The sequence below is a fragment of the Gopherus flavomarginatus genome, chromosome 19 (genome assembly GCF_025201925.1).
Source record: "Gopherus flavomarginatus isolate rGopFla2 chromosome 19, rGopFla2.mat.asm, whole genome shotgun sequence".
NCBI lineage: Eukaryota > Metazoa > Chordata > Testudines > Testudinidae > Gopherus > Gopherus flavomarginatus.
In genome coordinates, this window is record NC_066635.1 from 1,037,495 (window position 1) to 1,060,252 (window position 22,758).

The window sequence follows — 22,758 nt, forward strand, 5'->3', positions numbered from 1 at the left end:
ATCCCCAAGGCCAAGGGTGGTCTATGGCCCATACTAGACGTGTGGGACTTGAACAACTACTTAGCGAAACTGAAGTTCCGCATGGTCTCCCTGGCCTCCGTCATCCCCCTCCCTGGATCTGGGGGACTGGTACGCCACTCTCGATTTAGAAAGATGCATACTTCCATATCGCTATCTTCGAGGGACACAGACTCTTTCTCCGGTTCATGGTAGATCTCAGCCACTATCCGTTTGTGGTCCTTCCGTTGGGCCTAATGACAGCACCGCGGGTATTTACCAAGTGCATGCCAGTGGTGGCAGCTTACTTCAGACATTGCGGTATCCAGATCAACCTCATAGAATATCAGGGTTGGAAGGGACCTCAGAAGGTCATCTAGTCCAACCCCCTGCTCAAAGCAGGACCAGTCCCCAACTAAATCATAACAGCCAGGGCTTTGTCAAGCCTGACCTTAAAAACCTCAAAGAGAGGAGATTCCACCACCTTCCCTGGTAACCCATTCCAGTGCTTCACCACTCTCTGAGTGAAAAAGTTTTTCCTAATATTCAACCTAAACCTCCCCCACTGCAACTTGAGACCACTACTCCTTGTTCTGTCATCAGGTACCACTGAAACAGTCTAGATCCATCCTTTTTGGAACCCCCTTTCAGGTAGTTGAAAGCAGCTATCAAATCTCCCCTCATTCTTCTCTTCTGCAGACTAAAGAATCCCAGTTCCTTCAGCCTCTCGTCATAAGTCGTGCTCCAGCCCCCTAATCATTTTTGTTGCCCTCCGCTGGACTCTTTCCAAGTTTTCCACATCCTCCTTCTAGTGTGGGGCCCAAAACTGGACACAGTACTCCAGATGAGGCCTCACCAATGTCGAATAGAGAGAAATGATCACATCCCTTGATCTGCTGGCAGTGCCTCTACTTATACAGCCCAAAATGCCGTTAGCCTTCTTGGCAACAAGGGCACACTGTTGACTCATATCCAGCTTCTCATCCACTGTAATCCCTAGGTCCTTTTCTGCAGAACTGCTGCCTAGCCATTTGGTCCCTAGTTTGTAGCAGTGCATGGGATTCTTCCGTCCTAAGTGCAGGACTCTGCACTTGTCCTTGTTGAATCTCATCAGGTTTCTTTTGGCCCAATCCTCTAATTTGTCTAGGCACCTCTATATCCTATCCTTACCCTCCAGCGTATCTACCACTCCTTCCAGTTTAGTGTCATCTGCAAATTTGCTGAGGGTGCAGTCCACCTCGTCCTCCAGATCATTAATGAAAATTTTGGACAAAAGAGGCCCCAGGACCAACCCTTGGGGCACTCCGCTTGATACCGGCTGCCAACTAGACATGGAGCTATTGATCACCCGTTGAGCCCAACAATCTAGCCAGCTTTCTATCCACCTTATAGTCCATTAATCCAGCCCATACTTCTTTAACTTGCCGGCAAGTTGATGCTTGCATGGATGCTGTGTGGCTGAACCCTGAAGAATGGACCTGTTCGGAGGGGATCCAGCAGGTCCTCCTGGAGAGTAGAAAACCCTCGATTAGACAGACCTACCCAGCAAAATGGAAAAAGGTAACTGTCTTATTTCAAAGTCAATCCTTCCTAGCCTGGTGCACCCTGTGGAAATTAAAGGGACTCAGCATCAGTGCAGACTCAGGTACTGAGCCTTCTTGCAAGTGATCTTTGCGGACACACTTAAAGCCTTATGTCACTGAAGCTTGTAGAATCCGGTTGGCATATTCTGTGCACTATGGGAAAGCTTTATCTGGCTGAACGCAGAAAGCCCATGGTCTGCTTAGTTAAAAAAGAGCATGCCCAGGGACAGAAGCATTTGGGACCTTTAGTTCCTGCCCTGTTCTTTAAACTCCTGCCCCCCCCCCCCCACTCCAAAAAATGTTAAGCCAGTCAAGTGCAAGGATCCTGCTCAGAGGGGAGAGTTTGGGTCCAACGGCAGCTGAAACTGCTGTCAATGAGCATTTGCCAGCCTTGTACCTCTCTCTGCCATTGCATCCAGGAAGAGGGGAGCTCAGAGTGGATCTCTCCCCTACCCCACAGCTCTCAGAATTGGGGAGTTCTTTTGCTTTTTCCTTCCCCTCCCTGATGTCTGGGAATGGATCACTTTCTAGACTAGACATTCCTCTCCTGGTGGTGGGTGGGACAGCCCATAGGAAGCTTGAGTGATATGACTGGTTGGCTGCTAGCATGTTCTTCTGCGTGGCTAGACTTAACACTAGACTTGGGAGACTACTAATCTTTGTCCTTCATTCCCTAGGGAAGTTCATCATGACAGCTTCCAGTGACACAACCATCCTGATCTGGGACCTGAAGGGTGAAGTCCTGGCCAACATCAATACTAACCAGATGAACAATGCCTATGCAGCTATATCTCCTTGTGGGCGGTGAGGAACACAAGACTGCTGCCAATGGGATGGGGGATCAGGATGCTATCTGCTCCGATCGGGGAGTGTGAGGGACACAAGAAATAAAACAGGCTAAGAGCCTCACTCCTTCCCCAAGGGGGCATCATCAACTTGAATTGTTTGCAGCTGATTAATTTTTAAATTTCAGTAAATTCACTTTTAAACAGTACATGCTACCCCTAAAAACCTTTGAGAAGCTATGAAAGGTCATGTTCGCCTGCTTGTTTAGAAGGGCCTTTGGGCAGGTCTAAAAGTGGTACCACCAGGCATGTTCTGGCTCATCTCTCCTTCCCTTTCTACACCTGCTTGCTGCCCTTTCACCTTCAGCATTGCTGCTGCTGTTACTGCTAACCGCACTCTTGAAGTCTGGGAAAGAGCGTACATCATCAGATCTGCGACTGACTAGACTTGTGCTGTCAGAGATGCAGAAGTGTTGCTGTTTTTTTCAAGTTTAAGGACATTGTAGGGGTTACTTTTACTAAATCTTCTGATGGAAATGTGATTTTCGTAGTGGATATTGTCCATTAATCAAGATCACTCTGTAATGATCTCTCACCACTGAGGCCATGAGCTCATCAGGCTCCAAGCTTAGGCACTAAAGGATCTGACCTCTGAGGGCAGGTGTTTGGGCTCCCCTTTCGCTGGGCTAAAAACATGCAGTGCCAGGATTTCCTTTATTTGGAGTGGTCACTCTGCATCGTCCTGTCCCATACTGACCCTTTGGGATTGCCATTCACCTGTCACTGCAGTGACTTCTTGGTGGCAGGTTAAACTAGTTTTCCATGTGACTCAAACTGTGATTCACATCTCCACACAGGATCAGCCAGCACCCTGAATGCTTTCTTATACACACTCATTTTTTGACACCCCCAGCTGGTTGCTTTTTATTCCTTCAGTTTGTTTAGGAGGGATCCAAAAGTGGAATCATGCTGGTGCTGTCACAGGCCTGGGAGATGCTTAGTGACTGGGCTGGCATAACTGATGAACACACATTTTCTCTCTCTCCCTCCTCCCCAGATTTGTAGCATCGTGTGGTTTCACCCCTGATGTGAAGGTATGGGAGGTGTGCTTTGGCAAGGGAGGAGACTTCCGGGAGGTGACCAGGGCCTTTGAGCTGAAGGGCCATTCTGCTGGCGTGTACTCCTTCTCCTTCTCCAATGACTCCAGACGGTAAGGAGCTACCCTGAAAAATATCAGTATCCTATGCCTTTGTGGCTTGTTAGCTGGTGCCTTCTAATGTATAGGAGCAGTAAGCCTGTATGGACTCCCCTTTCCCAGCAGTGTGTCCCAAAAGTGTCCATCCTGACCAACAGGAAGCTTGAGAAAAGGAATCCATAGCAGCAAATCTCTGAGCCAGCATGGAGACTGCACCAGGCAGGGTCCCACTTCTTCCTCTCCCACTCCAGACAGATTGCACTAACCTTGGTACATAGCCATTCTTCCCCACTTGGATGGAGAATGAAGACTCTCGTTTATATTAACATTTGAGATTTCCTGTTCCTTCAGTTTTGACCCAATAGGTGACAGGCTCATATGCTCGTGTTTGAAGGGAATTGCTTGTCTGAGCACTAACCTTCCCCTCTCCCCAGATAATGGGGACAGCTGCTCTCTACTTGCGGTCTGCACTGTTCAAGAGAGTTGTTCCTTCTTTCTGGTCCATAACGGGCTGTGGTTTGTGAGAGTGGAGAGAGAAATGGTGCCGCTTAGTCTCTTTGCAGCTGAGACATGTGTGCTGTCTCCTGCCATAGGATGGTGACCGTTTCGAAGGATGGTACGTGGAAGCTGTGGGACACAGATGTAGAATACAAGAAGCAACAGGATCCTTATCTGCTCCTGACAGGGAAATGTGAAGTGATGGAGCCTTGTCGCATTGCCCTGTCCCCTGATGCTCGTGTGCTGGCCATCTCTAGCGGCACCAGCATCACTGTGTACAACACCCGGAGGGGGGAGAAGGAGGAGCACTTTGTCAGCGTCCATGGAGAGTACATCATGGACTTGGTCTTTGACATTAACAGTCGCTACCTTGTGTCGTGTGGGGACCGGGCCATCAGGGTGTTCCATAACACGGCGGGTTATCGGGCTGTTGTGGAAGAAATGAAAGGCATGCTGAAAAAAACGACTACTGTGGCTACTAGAGAGAGACTGCAGCAGCAGATCACAGGTGCCCAGAATGCGCTGGACAGTATCTATGCCAAGAAGGATTAAACTTCTCTGGGAACTGGGTATGTTCAGACTCCTCCAGGCCAGGGAGCCTAATGCTGTGTGGTGGGTTTTTTAATAACTGAATGAGTTGTAATAAAAGAGTTTACTGACAGCCTGATCTCTCCTTGTGGTTGCCTTGTGTTGTTTCTGTACAGAGTTGAATGGAGAGTTACAGAGCTGAGTGGCTGGTGCCTTTTACCTCGTCTTGGCGGAGGGGGAGGGGGGCTGGGGCTCCGTGCTGCGAATTAGCTGCCTGGGGAGGAGAACTGAGAGGAGGAAGACTACTAATAAACTGCACCTCAAGCTTGGGCCACAGCGTGAGAGATTGTGCGCCAAATGGAGGATTGGTTTTGTGTGAGGAAGCTAGAAGGGGCTCACCAGTGCCACTCCTCAGGAGCAATGGAACTGTCTGGCAGAGGTGAAGCTTCTCCATGTAGGAGATAGGCCTTCCTAGGGGATTGCCCCAGACTGTTGAACTCTCACAAGACCTAGAAATGTGTACAGCTGTTACTCCAATGCAGTTCAAATGCAAGACCCATTTTTTTGACTTCATCTTCTCAAAGAACAATGCACAGCTCACTAACTAACCCACACACGCACATGCTGGGGGAGAGGGAATGGAGAGGAGCTGCATTTGATAGACATTTGCATTTGTTTCTTTTAGTTTAATGACTCTATGTTGGATTTCTTTGTGACCTCTAAGCATCACAAAAACAATTTGAAGGGCAAACAAAATTGAATAATAAATTTGTACAGGTATTGAAATGTAATAGCGTTGGGTGACTGACATTCTGTACCTTGGGGGGAGAATGCTGTAACCCCCATATTCCTCATTTTCATATAATCATGATCTTTCATATAAAACATGCCTTGTAAGGTATTGGGAAAGGTTACGATCTGCTGAAAGCCATTTCTCTATCCATAGATGTGTATCATTCATGCATTTAAAGTTAGGGGAATTGTGTTGTCTGGTCACTGAAACATGCTGTAAATTGGGGAATCAGCCAGATATTAGCTCCCCAGAGGCAACAGCAAGGAAAGTAACCAACGCCCGGGCAGGTGTCAAACAGCCATCAACAGCCACTGTCCAGCAAGGGAGCTACAATGCAGTGACTCACCTGCATGAGGCCCCACCAGGGGAATTGCTCAGCCTTGCCTGGGGACTCAGCAATGCCCCCAGACATGCCTGGACTCGTGTTCCCCAAGCACATGGACTGAGGGTATAAAACAGACAGAGTGGACAAGGCTCTTCTGCCCCCACCTCTACTGCAAGCAACCAGGACACTGAGAAAAAAGACAAGACTCCAACACAGGAGATTGGCCCGAGTTTCAGGAACAAACCTGTATATTAAAACTGCAATATCCAGTGGGGTCAGAAAAACTGCTTCATCTAGTTGCTTCCCAGTCTAATAGGGCTGAGAGTTTAGACTCTGTGCTTATATTTTATTTTCCTTTGGTAACCACTCTGACTTCTTATGCTTTGACTTACAATCACTTAAAATCCATCGTTATAGTTAGTAAACCTGTTTGTTTGTTCTACCTGAAGCAGTGTGTTTGGTTTGAAGTGCGGCAGAGGCTCCCCTTGGGATAAGAAGCCTGGTACATATCAGTTTCTTTATTAAATTGATGAACTCGTATAAGCTTGCAGTGTCCAGCGGGCATAACTGGACACTGCAAGAGAGAGGTTCCTTGGTTGTGCCTGGGACCGCAGATATTGTCATTTGGTTGCACAATCCAAGGAGCAGCTGACATGCCAGAGGCTGTGGGTGAACAGTCCAGGAGTGGGGTTCTCACAGCAGAACAGGGTCAGGCTGGCTCCCAGAGTCAAGGATTGGAGTGACCCAGCAAGTCACAGATAACACCAGAGGGGAACGTCACAGTGGCGCAGCAAGCAGGGTGTACGTACAGCTCGTTACTCAAAGCGAAGTTCACACTTTAAACACTGATCTTTGTGATTTTTAAATGAGTTTTAAGTGCAGTGGCTAAGAACAGTCAGGAGGAGGAGGTCATAGTTTTTCTTATTTTCTGTTTGCTTATTTCAGGAAAGGGACCTAGGGACAGAAAAGTAGGAAAATGAATGAAAGCAGCGAAGTGATTTGTGAAGTTGGAGCTTTTTAGGCTATAAATTGCAGAAAAGGAATAGGAGCACCAGAGATTACTGCAACTGAAAGAACTGGAGAGAGAACAAAATACAAATTGGACCTGCTAGAGAAGCAGAACCAGAACCCCCGACCCCAACGACTCCCATCACTCCAAAAATCCACAAGTGGGAACACTTATGTCCTGCATACAGTGAGGACGATGATATTGCTGAATATCTGACTATCTTCGAAAGGCTGTGTGATACATGAAATCCCTGACAAGAGAGTTCCTACCCTGATTGCAAAATTAACTAGTAAAGCTCGAAATGTATTCAATGGAATGCCTATTGAAGGTAAATTTAAAGACACTGTAAGTTTTCAGATTACCCCCTGAAACATATAGAGTTAAATTTAGGAATCTTAGGAGGGATATTGGGATGAGTAATGGGGAATATGTAAACAAATGAAAGATTTGTTGGGAAAGTGGGTGAGGGGTAAAGAGGTGGTAATTTTTAAGGGAATATTGGATCTTGTTGCTCAAGAGCATTTCCTAGGTATATGTAAGGCTGATGTAAAGCAGCGTCTCTGGGACAAAGATGTAAAGTTTGTGGACGAGAAGGCATCAGCTAAAAAAAGCCATCTAACAGAATCAGGTGTCTGTTGAGGGCAGGCCACAGAAAGAGGGGGTTAAAACTGGTGGGAAGGGAGGGTCCCATTTTGCCCCTGGGAAAAGGGCTGGGAGCCTGAACATTCTCTTACCCAAAAATGTTCCTCTAGTCCTCATCCCAAATCTGTAAAAGCAGAAGAGCCCAAAAGGTGCTGTTATAAAGAAAAGGCTGACAGCCTTTGTGTGTGCAGTAGCATGGAATCCGTCCTGGCCAGATGTACCGAGGGGGTCAAGAAGTTCAAATAACCTAGTTGGCACCTGACCAAAAGGACCAATAAGGAAAGAATCTGGGGGCGGGGAGGGAGGAGGCTGTGTTTGTGCTCTCTTTGTTGTTCCCTCTCTGGATGGAGAGAGAGACCAGGCAGGTAAAACATCTCTTTAAAACATACCTGAAATATACATCTAAAATTACAGAAATTGTAAGTAAGGGCAAGGAAATGTGTTTATCTCTTGTTTTAGCTTGTGAATTTTCCCTATGCCAAGAGGGAGGTTTATTCCTGTTTTGTAACTTTGAAGTTGGGCCTAGAGGGGAATCCTGTGTTTTTAAATCTTTTTATTACCCTGTAAAATTACCTTCCACCCTGATTTTGCAGGTGTGATTCGTTTACTTTTTTTCCTTTAAATAAAGTTCTTTCTTTAAGAACCTGTTTGATTTTTCAGTGTCCTAGAGACAAAGGGTCTGGTCGGTACTCACATTATTCTCAAGCCTCCCCAGGAAAGGGGATGAAGAGGCTTGGGGGAATATTTTGGAGAACAAGGGACTCCAAGTGACCCTTTTCCTGAATTTTTGTCTGAATCACTTGGTGGTGGCAGCAATACCATCCAAGGACAAGGAAAGGATTTGTGCCTTGGAGAAGTGTTAACCTGAGCTGGTAAAAATAAGCTTAGAGGTCTGTCCCCACATCTGTACCGCAGAGTTCAGAGTGGAGAGGGAACCCTGACAGGTTCCATTGATCACCTGAGGAATAAATGCCCTGTGCTAGGAGGAAGCAGGCAAACAATAGCTCATGTTAGTTCTGCTGTCCTCAACACAGAAACCCCCTCCCCCAAGCAATTGAAACCTGTCATACTGGTTTTGTGAGATTCGCCTGTGCAGAACCAGAGGTGGAGAATGTTAAGGTTGTCAAAACTAATGGCAGGGAATACTTGGGGCAGAGGGATACAGGTGCCCAGATCTCTCTGGTTAAGCAGAGTAGTTCCACAGGCCAATATGGTACCTGGCCAAATGGCAGAGATTATAGGGGTGGGCGAAAGCCGATTCCTTGTACCACTAGCTAGAATCCATGTGGTGTGGGAAGCTTTGGAAAGTGTTTTGACTGTGGGGGTAATGGAACACCTCCTAGTCCACCTGCTCCTTGGTAATGATTTTTTCCGTGTAGCTCAGGTTAAAGTATTTGCCTGCAGCAGGAGAGAGTTTTATGCTGGGACCCTGAGGGAAAGGGTAAGGTCTCAGGAACTGCTGAGAGAATGGGAGAGAGTCTCCTTGAATCTTCTGCAGCAGGGGGAAGCCATGCTTCCATGTGGGAGGGTGGTTGAGACCAACTTCTGCACTGCAGCTGGAGGCAACGCCACATCAGGAAGGGACGGGGGTGTGATGCCTGCCAGGGAGAGAACTGTCCAGCTTGTTAGCTGCCAGCAGCTTGCAGTTAAACCAGAGGCAAAACCAGCTCTAGGAGCATAGAGCAACATGTCCCAGAGGAGAACCCAGAGAAGGGGCAGGGGATCTCAGAAACCACTGAGGTGGGTGCGGATTCCTGTGACTCTGTAACACAGGGAAGCAGGGTGCTTCCAAGTATGGGAGGGGCTGAGCCTAGCTCCTTTCCAGCAGAAGCAAACATGCCCTGAGGGGCAGGAGAGGTGTTGTCAGCTGGAGTGACCAGACAGCAAATGTGAAAAATCAGGATGGGGGTGGGGGTAATAAGAGCCTATATAAGAAAAAGACCCAAAGATCGGGACTGTCCCTATAAAATCAGGACATCTAGTCACCCCACTCTTAGCTCATGGACTCTTTTCAGCTTGAGCTTCCAGCTGATGCCCTAATTCAGCTTTATCTGTTCTTCTAACTGTTCCCTCAGCATGGAGGAGGACCATTGTTGCAGGGGGGCAACAGTTGGGGTTCGTTTGCCCGGTGTGCTTATCCCCAATGACCACACCGGAGTGGAGAAGCAAGTATCTTTATTTGAGTCAAATAAGGTGCAAGGAGATATAAAATCTCAGATCATGCACCAATCATTATCCTTTTCCCCACCTTATATACCCCACTTGTTTACAAAGATGCTCACAGGTGCCACAATTCATCATTTACAATTCATTAACTACCGGATCTTTTAATTAACTATATCCTTAACCCATGCTACTGACCCCCCCCCTTTGATCGATTACATCTTGTACCATAAACAAAAGAACACAAGAAAATGATAAATGATTACATGTACTCATGCTAACTTTAAAGGAACATATTGTTTAGCTCGAAAGGCAGTCGTAGGCCTGAGAATGTAAACTTCTGACCCCACGCCATATTGCCAGTTACCTGGAGCCCTGCACCCCCCAACAATCCCCCCTTTGAGAATACTCAAAGGCCTTTCGTTGAGTTTTCTCATATTCATTACTTAGAATAAGGTCAAAGGGCAAGCCACCTGATGTTGGCAGCGAGACTTCCCTAAGGGGGTACATTTCTGTTGGTTGACGGAGGGCAGACAGACAACTTATACAACAAGGCACTCCTAACTGCAGACCACAGCAGAAGAGCAAACCAATCGCTATCACTACTAGCAGGAAGGTAAAAATGCTTTTAAGCCACCCAAACCAATTACCAAAACCCGAAGAACCCCACCAATCATTGTCACTATTTTGCGTTATGTGAGTGACAATGTCACGCAACTTAGCTAGTCTATTTTTAATGCTTTGGCTGTGATCAGAAAGGTTAAAGCAACAGAGACCTTTAAATTCCTCACAGCCATGATTATGCCTTAAGAGGAGGTAATCTATTGCAGCGCAATTTTGGAGTACCCCTTCTCGGACCCCTGTGAGTTCCAAGGCCAAGTCAGAGATTAAAATGGAAGTTAGATTAATGGACTTGGCAAGGGCACAGGGCACTTTAGCAAGCTAGAGCTCTGCATCTAAGGCCAGGCCTGGGACTCCGACCAATGAAGTAGCAAGGGCTATGGCCTGAGATTTAGACACCAAGTTTACCTTAGAATCACATGTTTCATCCAGAGGCAGGCCACGCCAAGCCCTCCGGGCTCGGGTAGGTCTAGGTGTCTTTAAAACTAGAGCATGGCCAGGGACAACCCCCATGGTTAATCGTCCGAGAGAACAAGGGCCTCCAAAACTGTTAGCTGGGACATAGGTAAATGTGGTTAGTCCGCAGAGCAAAAACCACCCACGGGAAGGTATAAGTGTGCAAAAAAATAAGAAGTCGGGGTTAGGGAAACAGAAGAATTCATCTCATGGTTGGTTAAATTAGTATCAACCTTCTGTGCCCCTACAATAGTAAAACAGGAAGTAACATTTGAGGACACGGCCATTAGCCTAATCTGAAGACGATGCTGGTTCGTATAGGGCTTAGGATTTGAGATAGAGCCAAACCGAGACAGATGCCCAGCTGTCAATTTAATATTGAAACCAGCAAGTTCAGTATATTTGTGAATTTCTTGCAAGGGCATAGCCACCCCCACAAAACAAGTAGTAAATACAGACCCTAAAGTGTAACCACTCCCTACACAAAAGTGGGAAGAATTAGAGGCTGTAACAGCTAACAGGGCCCACCAGTTATTTTCTGGGGAGCGGAAGGATAAAGGGGCCAGCTGTCCAGAAACAGTAAACACCCATACAAGTATTAAAAACATGGCCAAATTAGAGTGATTTGAGTTTAAACAATAACTTGAGTCCCAAATCTTCCGATGCTCTGGTTCCGGTCGGCTGAACCATCCACTGCTCGGGGTCTGGATTCTGCGGTGGATGTACAGCTTTTAGTCAGGAGTAGTGAATTCAGTTTTTGTGTCCCTCTACTTTAGCCGCCGTGTGGGACACCAGTAAGACGAGATAGGGTCCTTCCCACTGTTCCAGGAGGTGTTCGTCCTTCCAGGTACGGACAAGGACGAAGTCATCTGGCTGTAGAGAATGGACAGGTGCATCCAAAGGGAGTGGCTGAGAGTCCTTAATGTATCTGTAAAAAGAACGTAAAACAGCAGACAGAGAACACATATACTGAGACAAATATCCACACCCAGCCTCCCATTCCCCTAGCAGGATCGGGGTACCATTCACAGGCCATGCCCTTCCAAACATAATCTCGAAGGGGCTTAAACCAGTTCTACCCTTAGGAAGAGCTCGGATGCGGAGTAAAACCAAAGGTAGGGCATCGGGCCACTTTAAAGACATTTCCTGACATATCTTGGCTAGATGCCCTTTGAGTGTCTGATTAGTGCGCTCTACCACTCCACTGGCCTGTGGCCTCCAAGGGGTGTGAAGTTTCCAGTTGAGCTGGAGGATATCCAAGACATTCTGGACAATTTTGGAGGTGAAGTGTGTTCCCTGGTCAGACTCCATCCATCGAGGCAGGCCAAATCTAGGAAAAATCTCTTTAACAAGTTTAAGAGCCACAGTCTTAGCAGTGTTCCTCGGTTAATACTGTGATCCTTCTTTTGATGATCCTGTAGTGCATTACTGCTACCTTTAAGGGGAGTTGTACGGCCTCTAAAAGCCGAAGAATTTGTAACTCGTGCTTGACCGGGGATCCCTGAGCCATCAGTAATCCCCTTTGTTTCCACAGACCTGCGTGGGCATGTAGCACACCAAAAGCATATTTACAGTCCGTGAAGATATTAACTCTTTTCCTTTTGACAATTCAAGTGCAAGGGCTAAAGCCACTATTTCGGCTAGTTGGGCTGAGGTTCCAGGGGGCAGGCTTTTTGCCTCCACAGTTTCATGGGGAGACACAACAGCATAGCCCGCCCTTCTAAGTCCATTTACAACAGTGCTACTGCCATCCGTGTACCACTCATAGTCTGCGTTAAGGAGAGGTCGATCTTCCAAATCCTGACGGCTGGAATACTGGGCATCTATAACTTCCAAGCAGTCATGTTCTTGGCCCTCTGTTTCTGGCAGCAAGGTGGCTGGGTTAAGGGAGGGGCAAGCCTGCAGGGTAACTTCGGGGTTCTCTAAGAGCTTAGCCTGATACCGGGCTACCCGAGCTTGGGTGAGCCAGAGACCCCCCTTTGTGTCCAGTAAGGCTTGGACCATATGTGGAGTGTATACTTGAACAGCCCCCCCCAAAGTTAGTTTTTCTGCTTCCTCTAACACCAGAGCTGTAGCTGCAACTGCCCGTAAGCATGCCAGCCACCCTTTAGCAACCTGATCCAATTGTTTGGAGAAATAAGCCACTGGACGTTTCCAAGAGCCCAATAACTGTGTAAGTAGTCCCAGGGCCATCCCTTTTCTTTCATGTACGTACAATTGAAAGGGCTTAGAAAGGTCGGGCAGACCCAGGGCTGGGGCTTCCATCAATTTTCTTTTTATTAAGGTAAAGGCATTATTCGCCTCTGTTGTCCAGTAAAATGATTCCTGATCGGTCCCTTTAACACATTCATACAGTGGCTTAGCTAGTAGTCCAAACTCTGGAATCCATATGCGGCAAAATCCTGCCATTCCCAGGAATGCTCTGAGCTGCTTGCGATTCCGGGGAGTAGAAACTCGACAAATAGCTTCAAGCCTTCCCCTTGAGAGCTGGCATTCCCCCGTCTGATCTGGAAGCCTAGGTAACGTACTTCGGGGAGGGCAATTTGGGCTTTATTTCTTGACACGCGATACCCCCGCAGCCCGAGAAAATTTAAAAGACTTACGGTTGCCTAGAGACATACTTCTAGTCCCACTGCTGCGATTAATAAATCATCAACGTACTGCAGGAGAAGGACTTTGTTCTCATTTTCCCATCCTTCCAAGTCCCGGGATAAAGCTTGGCCGAAGAGAGTGGGGGAGTTCTTAAATCTTTGTGCCAGCACCATCCAACACGGCTGCCTTTTATTCCTGTTTGCATCTTCCCATTCGAAGGAGAAAATTTCCTGGGACTGGGGCATCCTTTAAATCAAAAACTGAGAAACATGAATACTGTCCCCCCACAGAGGCTAGCAGCTTCTATGGCTTGGGCATGAGGGGGTGTAGAGTCTTAACCCGCTCGTTGACTGCTCTTAAGTCCTACACCAATCGATAACTGCCATCAGGTTTCTGGACTGGTGAGATAGGGGTATTCCAAGCTGAGTGACACTCCTGTAATACCCCACACTGCAGGATTTTATCTATAATTTTCTGTAATTCCTCTCTGGCCTCCTTCTAAGCATCAGGACTTTGTTCATATCTCCGTTCTGCTTCTGCCCGTGCCTTAGCTAAAACCTGGTTTCGCTCCACTTCATAGAAGAGTGTTCACAGAAGTACCTGGCAGTCATCCCAGTCAGGTTTATGACTAACCAGACAGCCTTCAAAAACTGAAATAAATCGGGAGGGGTTGGTAGAGAATTCCCCTGCCTGCGCTTTGAAAGTCGCTAGATCCACAGAATTAAAAGGAACATGAGAGTACACCTGCATAGTGGTTAACTCCTGAGTAGCCGTAGCATTGCAAGCGATTCGGGTTTCAGTAATTAAAGGGTACAAACCTGTGGTGGGCTCAATTGGCGGGATTGATGGGAATTTGTCACCATACAATGGGGGTGCTGTGGCCGAATGTGACCCCGCTCCTGCTATTACAGTAAATGAGTTTTAAACATTTTCACAACTCTTCCCTAAGCCTGTTGGAATCAAATTACACTGCTTCAAAATATCTGTTCTGTTCCATAATAACATAAATATCTGACCATACATATGCTCATTCCATTTACCAGTTTGCTGACAAAATAAAAGAAGTTGGAGGATTGTATTATAATTAATCAAACCCTCCGGTGGCCACCGTTTCTGATCCTCCAGCTGATATTGAGGCCAGTCTATTGTAGAATATCTTTTTAGTTTACCTTTAGTTAGTGGATCCATTCCAAAGATTTTCCAATTACCGAGAATGCAACCAGAATGCATTCTAAAGGCGTGCACGCTACCTTATCCTGTGACTGTCCCTGTCCCATTCCTTACCGGGAGACCCTGGGCGTCCCCAGGTCTTAGCAGGTGACAGATTAAACCCTTTAACTTTTATCCTACCTTATCCCCGAGACCGGTTCCTCACCGTCGCTCGGGACCAAAGCTTCTCCACCTTCTGGGGCGTTGCACCGTTGTGCCTCCCGGGGTCGACCCTACCAGACTTCGCTGAGGCCCCCGGTGAAAGCACCGGTGCGCGCTGGGCATCAGTGACTGTCTCAGTCCGTCGGCCACCGGAGAGGGTCCGGGCAAGGCTAATTTTTCAGCCTCAGACCGTCCTGCCGCGGTCGCCAAAGCTGTTGCAGGGGGGCAACAGTTGGGGTTCGTTTGCCCGGTGTGCTTATCCCCAGTGACCACACCGGAGTGGAGAAGCAAGTATCTTTATTTGACAGATACTTGCTTCTCCACTCCGGTGTGGTCACTGGGGATAAGCACACCGGGCAAACGAACCCCAACTGTTGCCCCCCTGCAACACCATAGACACAAGTGCTATTGGGTGACTAAGAACAGTTGCCACTGAAACATCTCTTATGTCTCGCTAAGGACAGGGCTCTGCGGAAAACAGTTTCTGGACTTGTCGTAAACAGACAGTTAAGGGTTAATGCCTCTTTTACCTGTAAAGGGTTAAGAAGTTCACCTAGCCTAGCTGACACCTGAGCATAGGAACCAATGGGGGAACAAGATGTTTCGGAAGGAAGGAAGGAAGTTTCCTTTGTTTAGAGTCAGTTTCAGTTTTGACCAGAGTGGGAAAGCTCCAGAAATCAGCCTCTTATCAAGTAGTGAGTACTAGTGAAGGGAATAAATAGGTTTATGTTTATTTTCTTTGTAACTTGTCTTGGCCATTAGGGAATAATCAAATTGGGTGTTTTTTGTGTAACTAAGTTTTGCTCAGGGGAACATCCTCTGTGTTTTGAATGTCTTGTCTGTGAGATCAGCTTGTATGCTGTCTCCCAGAGGGTTTTCTTTACCTTTCTTTTCTTTTAAGTGTCTTATTTTTAAGAACCTGATTGATTTTTCCTTGGGTTAAGATCCAAGGGGATTGAATCTTGACTCCCCAGGAATTGGTGGGGGAAAGGAAGGGGGATGGTTAAATTCTCCTTGTGTTAAGATCCAAGGGTTTGGATCGGTGTTCACCAGGAAATTGGTGAAGAAGTCTATCAAGACTACCCAGGGAAGGGAGTTAGTACTTGAGAGTGGTGGCAGCAAAACCAGATCTAAGCTGGTAATTCAGTTTAGGGGTTCACATGCAGGTCCTCATATCTGTACTCTAAAGTCCAGAGTGGGGGTGAAACCTGTGACAGGACTGATAGCTGCTGTGGTTGTCACGCCCTTGCCAAACAAATTTGGTGGCCTTGGCCATGTCAATATGTAGTGCAGATCAAATGTTTACTGGTAAGCAAGTCACTCTACGTTGTTTAACTCTGCATTTGAGGCTCTGAATGCTCTGAAACTTTAGTCATTTGTTAAATGGTGTGAGCAGCACTCATGTAGTTCCAGCATTTGTCTGGCAAAGGTTAGCTATCACTCAAAAGGTGTTCGAGTCTGAAGACATTAAGTTCTTACATGTCCTTAAAGAGTCTGATGATGATGATGTAATTCAGCATATGCTACCAGGACTGCGGGGATTTCAAATGCCGGGTATGCCCAGTATCCTACATTCAAGTTTTGGGGTTATTTTCATCAAGTTATGCAGATATTACTCCTAAATGTCCATGCAGAGGGGCACGGATCAGCATTCATGTTGCGCTATCAGTAGCCGGCAAGCTAATGATCCAACCAGCTGCCCAAATTCAGTGCTGAGTCCCGGTCACATGCCACCTGAAGCATGTCGCGCATACGCTAAGGAGAATGTTCATACAGAGCGAGCATGTGATTGGAAACTTCACCTAGATACACAGCATGCTATGTTTCCATACTTTTTAGTCCAAATAGGCACAACTATGCCAGGTGAATAATAATCTACATTCTTTATATGTTAAAGCTGCCTGAAGAACACAGTGCCTCTGAATCTGGGAATTTACAGTCTGTTCAACTTCTTGTTCTTTCAGTGGAATTTGGAGTCACATGGGAAGAGAGAAAACTGTCATCAAAGACTGAGGTCAGCATTGGGACTGTAGGACTGATGAGAGAGAAGCCAAAAATGTCCTGAGTAAATATGCAAAAGCTACCAGAGAAAGAAGTGGCCTAACAAGTAGTGAACACAAAATCAACAAAATTCCTTGCCTCTGCACTGAATGGGGATGAAGAGTATTGTTGAAGAAAAACTTAGTTTTTACTTTTTGGTTGGGTGCAGCAGAGTCAGGGTTTGGCTACACCTGCAGGTGTGCAGCGCTGGGAGTTACAGCTGTCTTCGTACAGCTGTGTAGGGAAAGCGCTGCAGTGTGGCCACACTGACAGCTACCAGCGCTGCAGTGTGGCCACATTTGCAGCGCTGTTGAGAGTGTTGCATTGTGGGCAGCTATCCCAGCTTTCAAGTGGCTGCAACGTGCTTTTCAAAACGGGGGTGGGGTGGAGTGTGACAGGAGCGTGCGGGAGACAGAGAAAGTGGATTTTTGGAGCTGACACTGTGTCAGCTCCCTGCCTTGCAAGTTCTAAGGACTTGAAGATACATAGCACCAACCTTCAATCATTTTAAAAGTTGCGACCCCTTCCCCCACCCATCTCTCATTCACTAAATGCAAATAGCCTTCAGACCAGATAAGCAGCCGCTCCAAAACAGATCCCCTCTCCTCTCCCCCGCTCCCCCCACTCTCCTCAAGCAAACACTAGCTGTGGACATTCATCCCCCTCTGCTGGAGCAAACAGGAGCTGTGTTTGTGTTTTAGATAAGCAGCTCCGGGAGCCCCGAGTTCACAACAAAACAAAGAGTGTTATCTTGACTTAAAAAGCATTATGGGAAGCTTCCGGAGGTCAGTTACAGCGTAGTAAGATTAATCACTGTTTACACTGGCACCCCAACGCTGCAAGAGCTGCGCTATAGTCGTTATTCCCCAGGCCGAGGTGGAGTACAGCCAGCGCTGTAGCCAGGGAGATACAGCGCTGTATGTGCCTTGCCAGTGTGGACAGGGAGTAAGTTACAGGGCTGTAAAGCCACCACCAGCGCTGCAACTCTCAAGTGTAGCCAAGCCCTCAGATACTTTATTTTGTTTAGCAGCTATAAAAGGGAGAGAGTGCACTAGGACATTGGGTGGTTTTTTTAGACAGGTTTTTTAATAGGTAAATAATTATAGCAAGCATTTATACTTTTGTTAGACAATAATAAGCAACAGCGGCATTCTGTTTATACATAGGTTATTTTGATATTTTGTTTTTTTATTTAAGAGATTTTAGTTTATATTTTGTATTTATACATTATTTACATAAGGTCAAAACAACTTTTTACATAGTTTATTTGCTTTACATAATTTTTGTTTTTACAAATTTTGCATTATTAGGGTTACAGTTAGCCTAACTCTTGCTAACAGAGACTGTCATGCATTAAGATCCCCTGCAAATCCCTGTCAGTTCTTTCTCTACTTCCACACTCCCCCTTTTGTACTTCTGCTAGAACAAATATTTTTAAACCTTTATTTGCATTAAGCCATGGATTTCAGATTTTACATTAGATGTTTTAATTGTAATTTTAGAGGTTTTGATTGGATGTAATGACAATGCATTATTAGCTTGGACATGAAAGGTATTTTTTACTACAACAACATAATTTTAAACTAAAAAACAATAATATAAAATAACATTTTGATAATAACATGATGGGGCTGTTGTCCAGTTTTAGTGATAAAGCACAATACTTTATAAGCTGTATGGAAAGCATTTTTTTAATTTGGTATATATTTTGAAGTATATGAATTTGCTTTTTTGTTTTAGAGATTTTTTGAATTTTTGGTAACAATGAAAGCAAATTTTGAAACTATTTAGGTACTAAACTAGTTTAATTAAAAGGTATTTGGAACTTAAGGGCTCTTGACAAAATTTTATTTGCAGGCCAGTAAACAATATGATTGCCTGCAGTGGTAATGAGAGTAAAATGTATATTTTGCAATGTGGTGGTTTTAACATACATAGCTATTATTAGCTTGAAAAAGTAGGTGTTTTGTTAGGGTAGAGTTTTGGTTTTTATTTTTTTAATAAACGTTATGAACAGTGACAACTTTTTTTGGCTTTAGTTTATGGATACACTGAAGCTGTAGGGGTTTTAACAGCCAAAATGTTTATTGATTTTTTATTTTTATTTAAAACATTAGGTGTTACTTTAGGGGCACTGACTATAAATTGGCTAGGCATACCAGGTGGTTTAATTTTTTAGCTGTTAACGGTGAATAATTGAGTTTTATATGTATTTTTTTTGTATGGACCTGGCAGGATTTGGTATGTGGGAGCCCACACCCCAATAATTGGTCTAAATGCTTGGAAGGAGCACTGTGAATGTTCACATTTTTACCTACAAAGTGTTTAAGTATGTTTTTATGGTCATAGATTAGGTGGTACTTTCGATGTGTTTGTAAGGGCAGTGGGCCAAGCCTGGTGCTTAAGATTTTGAATGGCCATTAGCTGGTTATTTAGGAAATTTTGAATTTTTAAACATGCTAGGTTTTAGTGCAATGCTTTTTTAGCCTTAGTGATATTTAATACTATTTTTGTTAGCAACTTTTGGGTTATTGAATTAAGGGTGGAAATAACATGTAATTTACCAACTTTAGCCTGTCCTTGGGTTAGCTGAGCTTTAGAGATAAGGCTAGTGGCCTTTTCTAGTTGCTTTAATTTTTTATTATGTTTTTGGCTTTTAAGAATATTTTAAATGGCTGCTGCACTATTAACCAAATCCCTATGGGATAGGGCCGAGTTTTTTTTTTTTGAGGAAATAACTTGGGTTTTTTGTTGTGCTAATTTAATGGCAGCTTTTTGTGAGCAATTTGGGTATGTAGAGGTGATTTGGAAACTGGATAAGGGCAATGTAAATTTGATAGTTTTTAATGTTGTATTAATTATAGTTTATTGATATTTTAATACTTTTGTGGTGTAGTATATTATATTTATTTAACTAATTTTAGGTATTTTTAAGAGGCATTAACATTAATAGCATAGGAGGGAGTGTACTGAAATAAGGTATAGGTTATATTATTAATTACTGGAATAATTTTAATACAAGTAAAATTTTTAGTGGCAGAACACATTTTTTGGATATTTGTTTAGTTATTAATTGGGTGACTAAATAAACAATATGGGCTTTTTTATGTAATATATTGCAAACTTTAGGAATAGCTATTTATTTTATTATGGAACTTATTAATTTTAATTACAGATTTTGGGGGGTTATTTGTAGTGGTATTATATATTTTTATTTTTGATTTTTTTTTTTACTTGTTTGCTTATATGGGATATTTTGAACTTTAAAACATTTTTAAAATAATTTTTAAATAAATCACTAAAGTGATTTTTGACCATTGGTTTTATTAAATATATGGCATTGTCTGTATTTGGATGTATTACAGGGGTAATAGTGTAATGGAGGAGATGGCAGAGACAATGGCAAAAAGGTGCCTTTGGTATTTGTTATTTAAAATCCAATTAGGGAGGGCAATACATGCTGAAAGATTTATTTAAAACACAGGGCACAGCCTATAGAATAAACCCCACAACAACATAATTAATACCACATTCCCAAGCGTGGGTTTTACAAATTTCTTCCTGCCAGTGTACAATATTTTGTGTTTTTATTAGGGTTAGTTTTTAATGTTTTTTTAGTTAGGAATTTTTGGACTTTGGCAATTTTAGTGGAGTGAGTGTTTTGTTTGTTTGTTTTTTTAAACAGTTGTGGTTTAGCATTTTACAGGGGAGAGGTTATTAGCACATTACCCTGTAATGGTTTTGCTTCTTTTAGAAAAATTCAAAGGCACAGTAGGTTTGTTAGTGGACAAGGGAGAGGTTATTAGCACTTTACCTTGTCCTATTTTTCTGCTGTCCAGAAGGCACGGTAGAGCTAGGAGAAATAGGCTGATTATTAGTTGGAGAATTTTTTCGAAGTGGAGGGGTCTTTTTGCAGTGAGAGGCGTGGGTTTAGGCAGTTAGTTTTTGGCACTTTACGACACTGTTGCTGGTTAACAGGACTTGGAAAGGGCCCTTCCAGTGTGGAGCCAGAGCAGTTTTTTGCTGATGGACTTTTACATAGATTTAGTTTTTTGGTTTTAAGGAGTGGCAGGGCTGCTAGGGTTTTTGGGTAGCGCTTTTTTACCTGTGAGAAAAGAAACTTAACACATTTTATTAATGCCTGGCAGTGTTTTACAGATTTTATAGCTGCTTGGGCTTATTTAAGCCCTTCTTTTTTTTTGGTTGTTAGCTAAAGTTTAACTGTGAGCAGTGTCCTTGAATGGGGCTAGTATTTTATTTTTAGACTGAGCATGCTAGCTATTTTTTTTAGTGAATTAATTAATTTTTGGCTTTTTAATTTATAAAAAATGTTTTTTATTTATATATATATATATATATATATATATATATATATATATATATATATATATATATATATATATATACACACACACACACACACACACACACTTTTTAATAATGAACACAAACATTGCCATTATATAGTACATTAGTTTTATTATTTAATGTATGCCACATATACTTTTTTACTAAAATAACTTATTACAGAGCTTTGGAGCAACAAGCTAGGACAAGAACACCCACTTTTGAGGAGTTCACATAGTACAACCTCTGGTGTTTAATAGCTTTTTATTTCTTTTAGCCCTCTGGCTAGAAATTAGAGGGGTAGCCAGGAGGATTTTATGTGCAATATGGGGAGTGGGTTAATTTTTTTATGTTTTTGCTTTTAAAGAGTGTTGGTATGAAAATTTTAACAACAATTTTTTTTAAATTAACAATTTGGCCAATGAAGTTTTTTTTTACTTAAACAAATGTATTAGACTTTAGTATATTATGTTTTTTTGATTTATTCAAACACTTTGTATTTTAAATTGAATAAAACGAGTATTTGCATTTTAATTTTTTTGTTTGATTTTAAACTAAACTATTTTATGAAAATATTAAACACAACAGTTTTGGCCATGAGACAAACACCACAAGACAGGACATAGAACACAGAACATAATTCCTATTGTGCCAGTAAATGCATGGTACGTTGAATGCTGTTCAGCTGTTCAGCATCAGTTTTTTTTGATTATTTGAAAGACAAAAAACAGAGGTCTACTCCTTTTGGGCAGTTAGTTATTGCTTAAAATATACAAATACCCTTGTTGATTTTAGGCAAAACAGAGGAATTACTCCATATTTTTTTGTATTTGTTTTATAGGCAGCCCAGGTTTTAATGGCTTTTACCTTATTAGTTACATAATTTGTATTAATAGAGATGCTTTTTGGTTTGGTTTTGGATTTAAAGCTATTTACAGCTTGAAGATTTTTACTTAAAAGGGACACAATTGTTTTTACCAGAATTTTGATTCTTTTACTTTTAACTTTTGCTTTTAAATACTGAAAGAAAACATTACTACTTATAGTAGCTCTTTAGAGTTAATAGGGTTTTAATTACATAGCACTGTATAAATTTTTTTTAGCTAATTTGACTAAATTGTTTATAGCCAAATAATTTCAATTAGATAATTTTTTGCCTGGATTTATTTATAAACATTTTAAAGACACCAAGAACTTTTTTTTAAGCATTTTTACAAAGTTTAACTGCTGTTTTTTAGCAACTACAGAGTTAACTTTATTTTTTTTTAATTACTTGCTTGTTTTTTTAACAGCCACTTATTATCTTAAATCACCATTTTAAGTATTGTTTTGGGTATTTGACATTTTTATGCTTACACTTATTTACTTTTTTTATTATGCCCTTAAATTTTTTTAACCTTAATTTTAGTTAAGTACACTTTTTTTTTTAAAAAAAAAATTTATTTCCCAGTCCTACTATGACTGGGAGTAGATTTACCTGCCATTCTTTCTGGTCAACGAGGGTGGAGAGAGGAATGCTAAACCCGTTTTTAGACTTACTGTGGCTGAGAGTGGGCACATCTTTAATCATGCAGTTCTCAACATATAACACCAACAGTACTAAGCAAAGCAAACATAAAATAACAAGGGTAAAACAAATGGATGGTGTAAATTTTGCAGGGCTCCTCCCTTCTTAATTGCTCACCAAACTGTGACAAATTTTGGTTACCAATTTATTTTTTGTGTCAAGTGATTAGGCTGACACTACAGGATTGTTGGGGGAAGATAAAGAAAACACACCATATAACTGCTTTATTAATAAAATAATAAAAAC

General features: G+C 43.3%; 1 protein-coding gene across 5 annotated transcripts in view; it reads left to right on the forward strand.

Moving 5' to 3' along the window:
• Nucleotides 1–4,725, forward strand: part of TBL2 (transducin beta like 2) — a 29,773-nt gene extending 25,048 nt beyond the window's left edge. For all 5 annotated transcript variants that reach the window (XM_050929205.1, XM_050929206.1, XM_050929208.1 and 2 more), the window contains 3 exons: nucleotides 2,258–2,384; nucleotides 3,423–3,575; nucleotides 4,154–4,725. In XM_050929205.1, coding sequence (XP_050785162.1) covers nucleotides 2,258–2,384; nucleotides 3,423–3,575; nucleotides 4,154–4,610 — 737 coding nt within the window. In that variant the 3' untranslated portion in view covers nucleotides 4,611–4,725. The remainder of the gene's footprint in view (nucleotides 1–2,257; nucleotides 2,385–3,422; nucleotides 3,576–4,153) is intronic.
• Nucleotides 4,726–22,758: the final 18,033 nt, after the last annotated feature.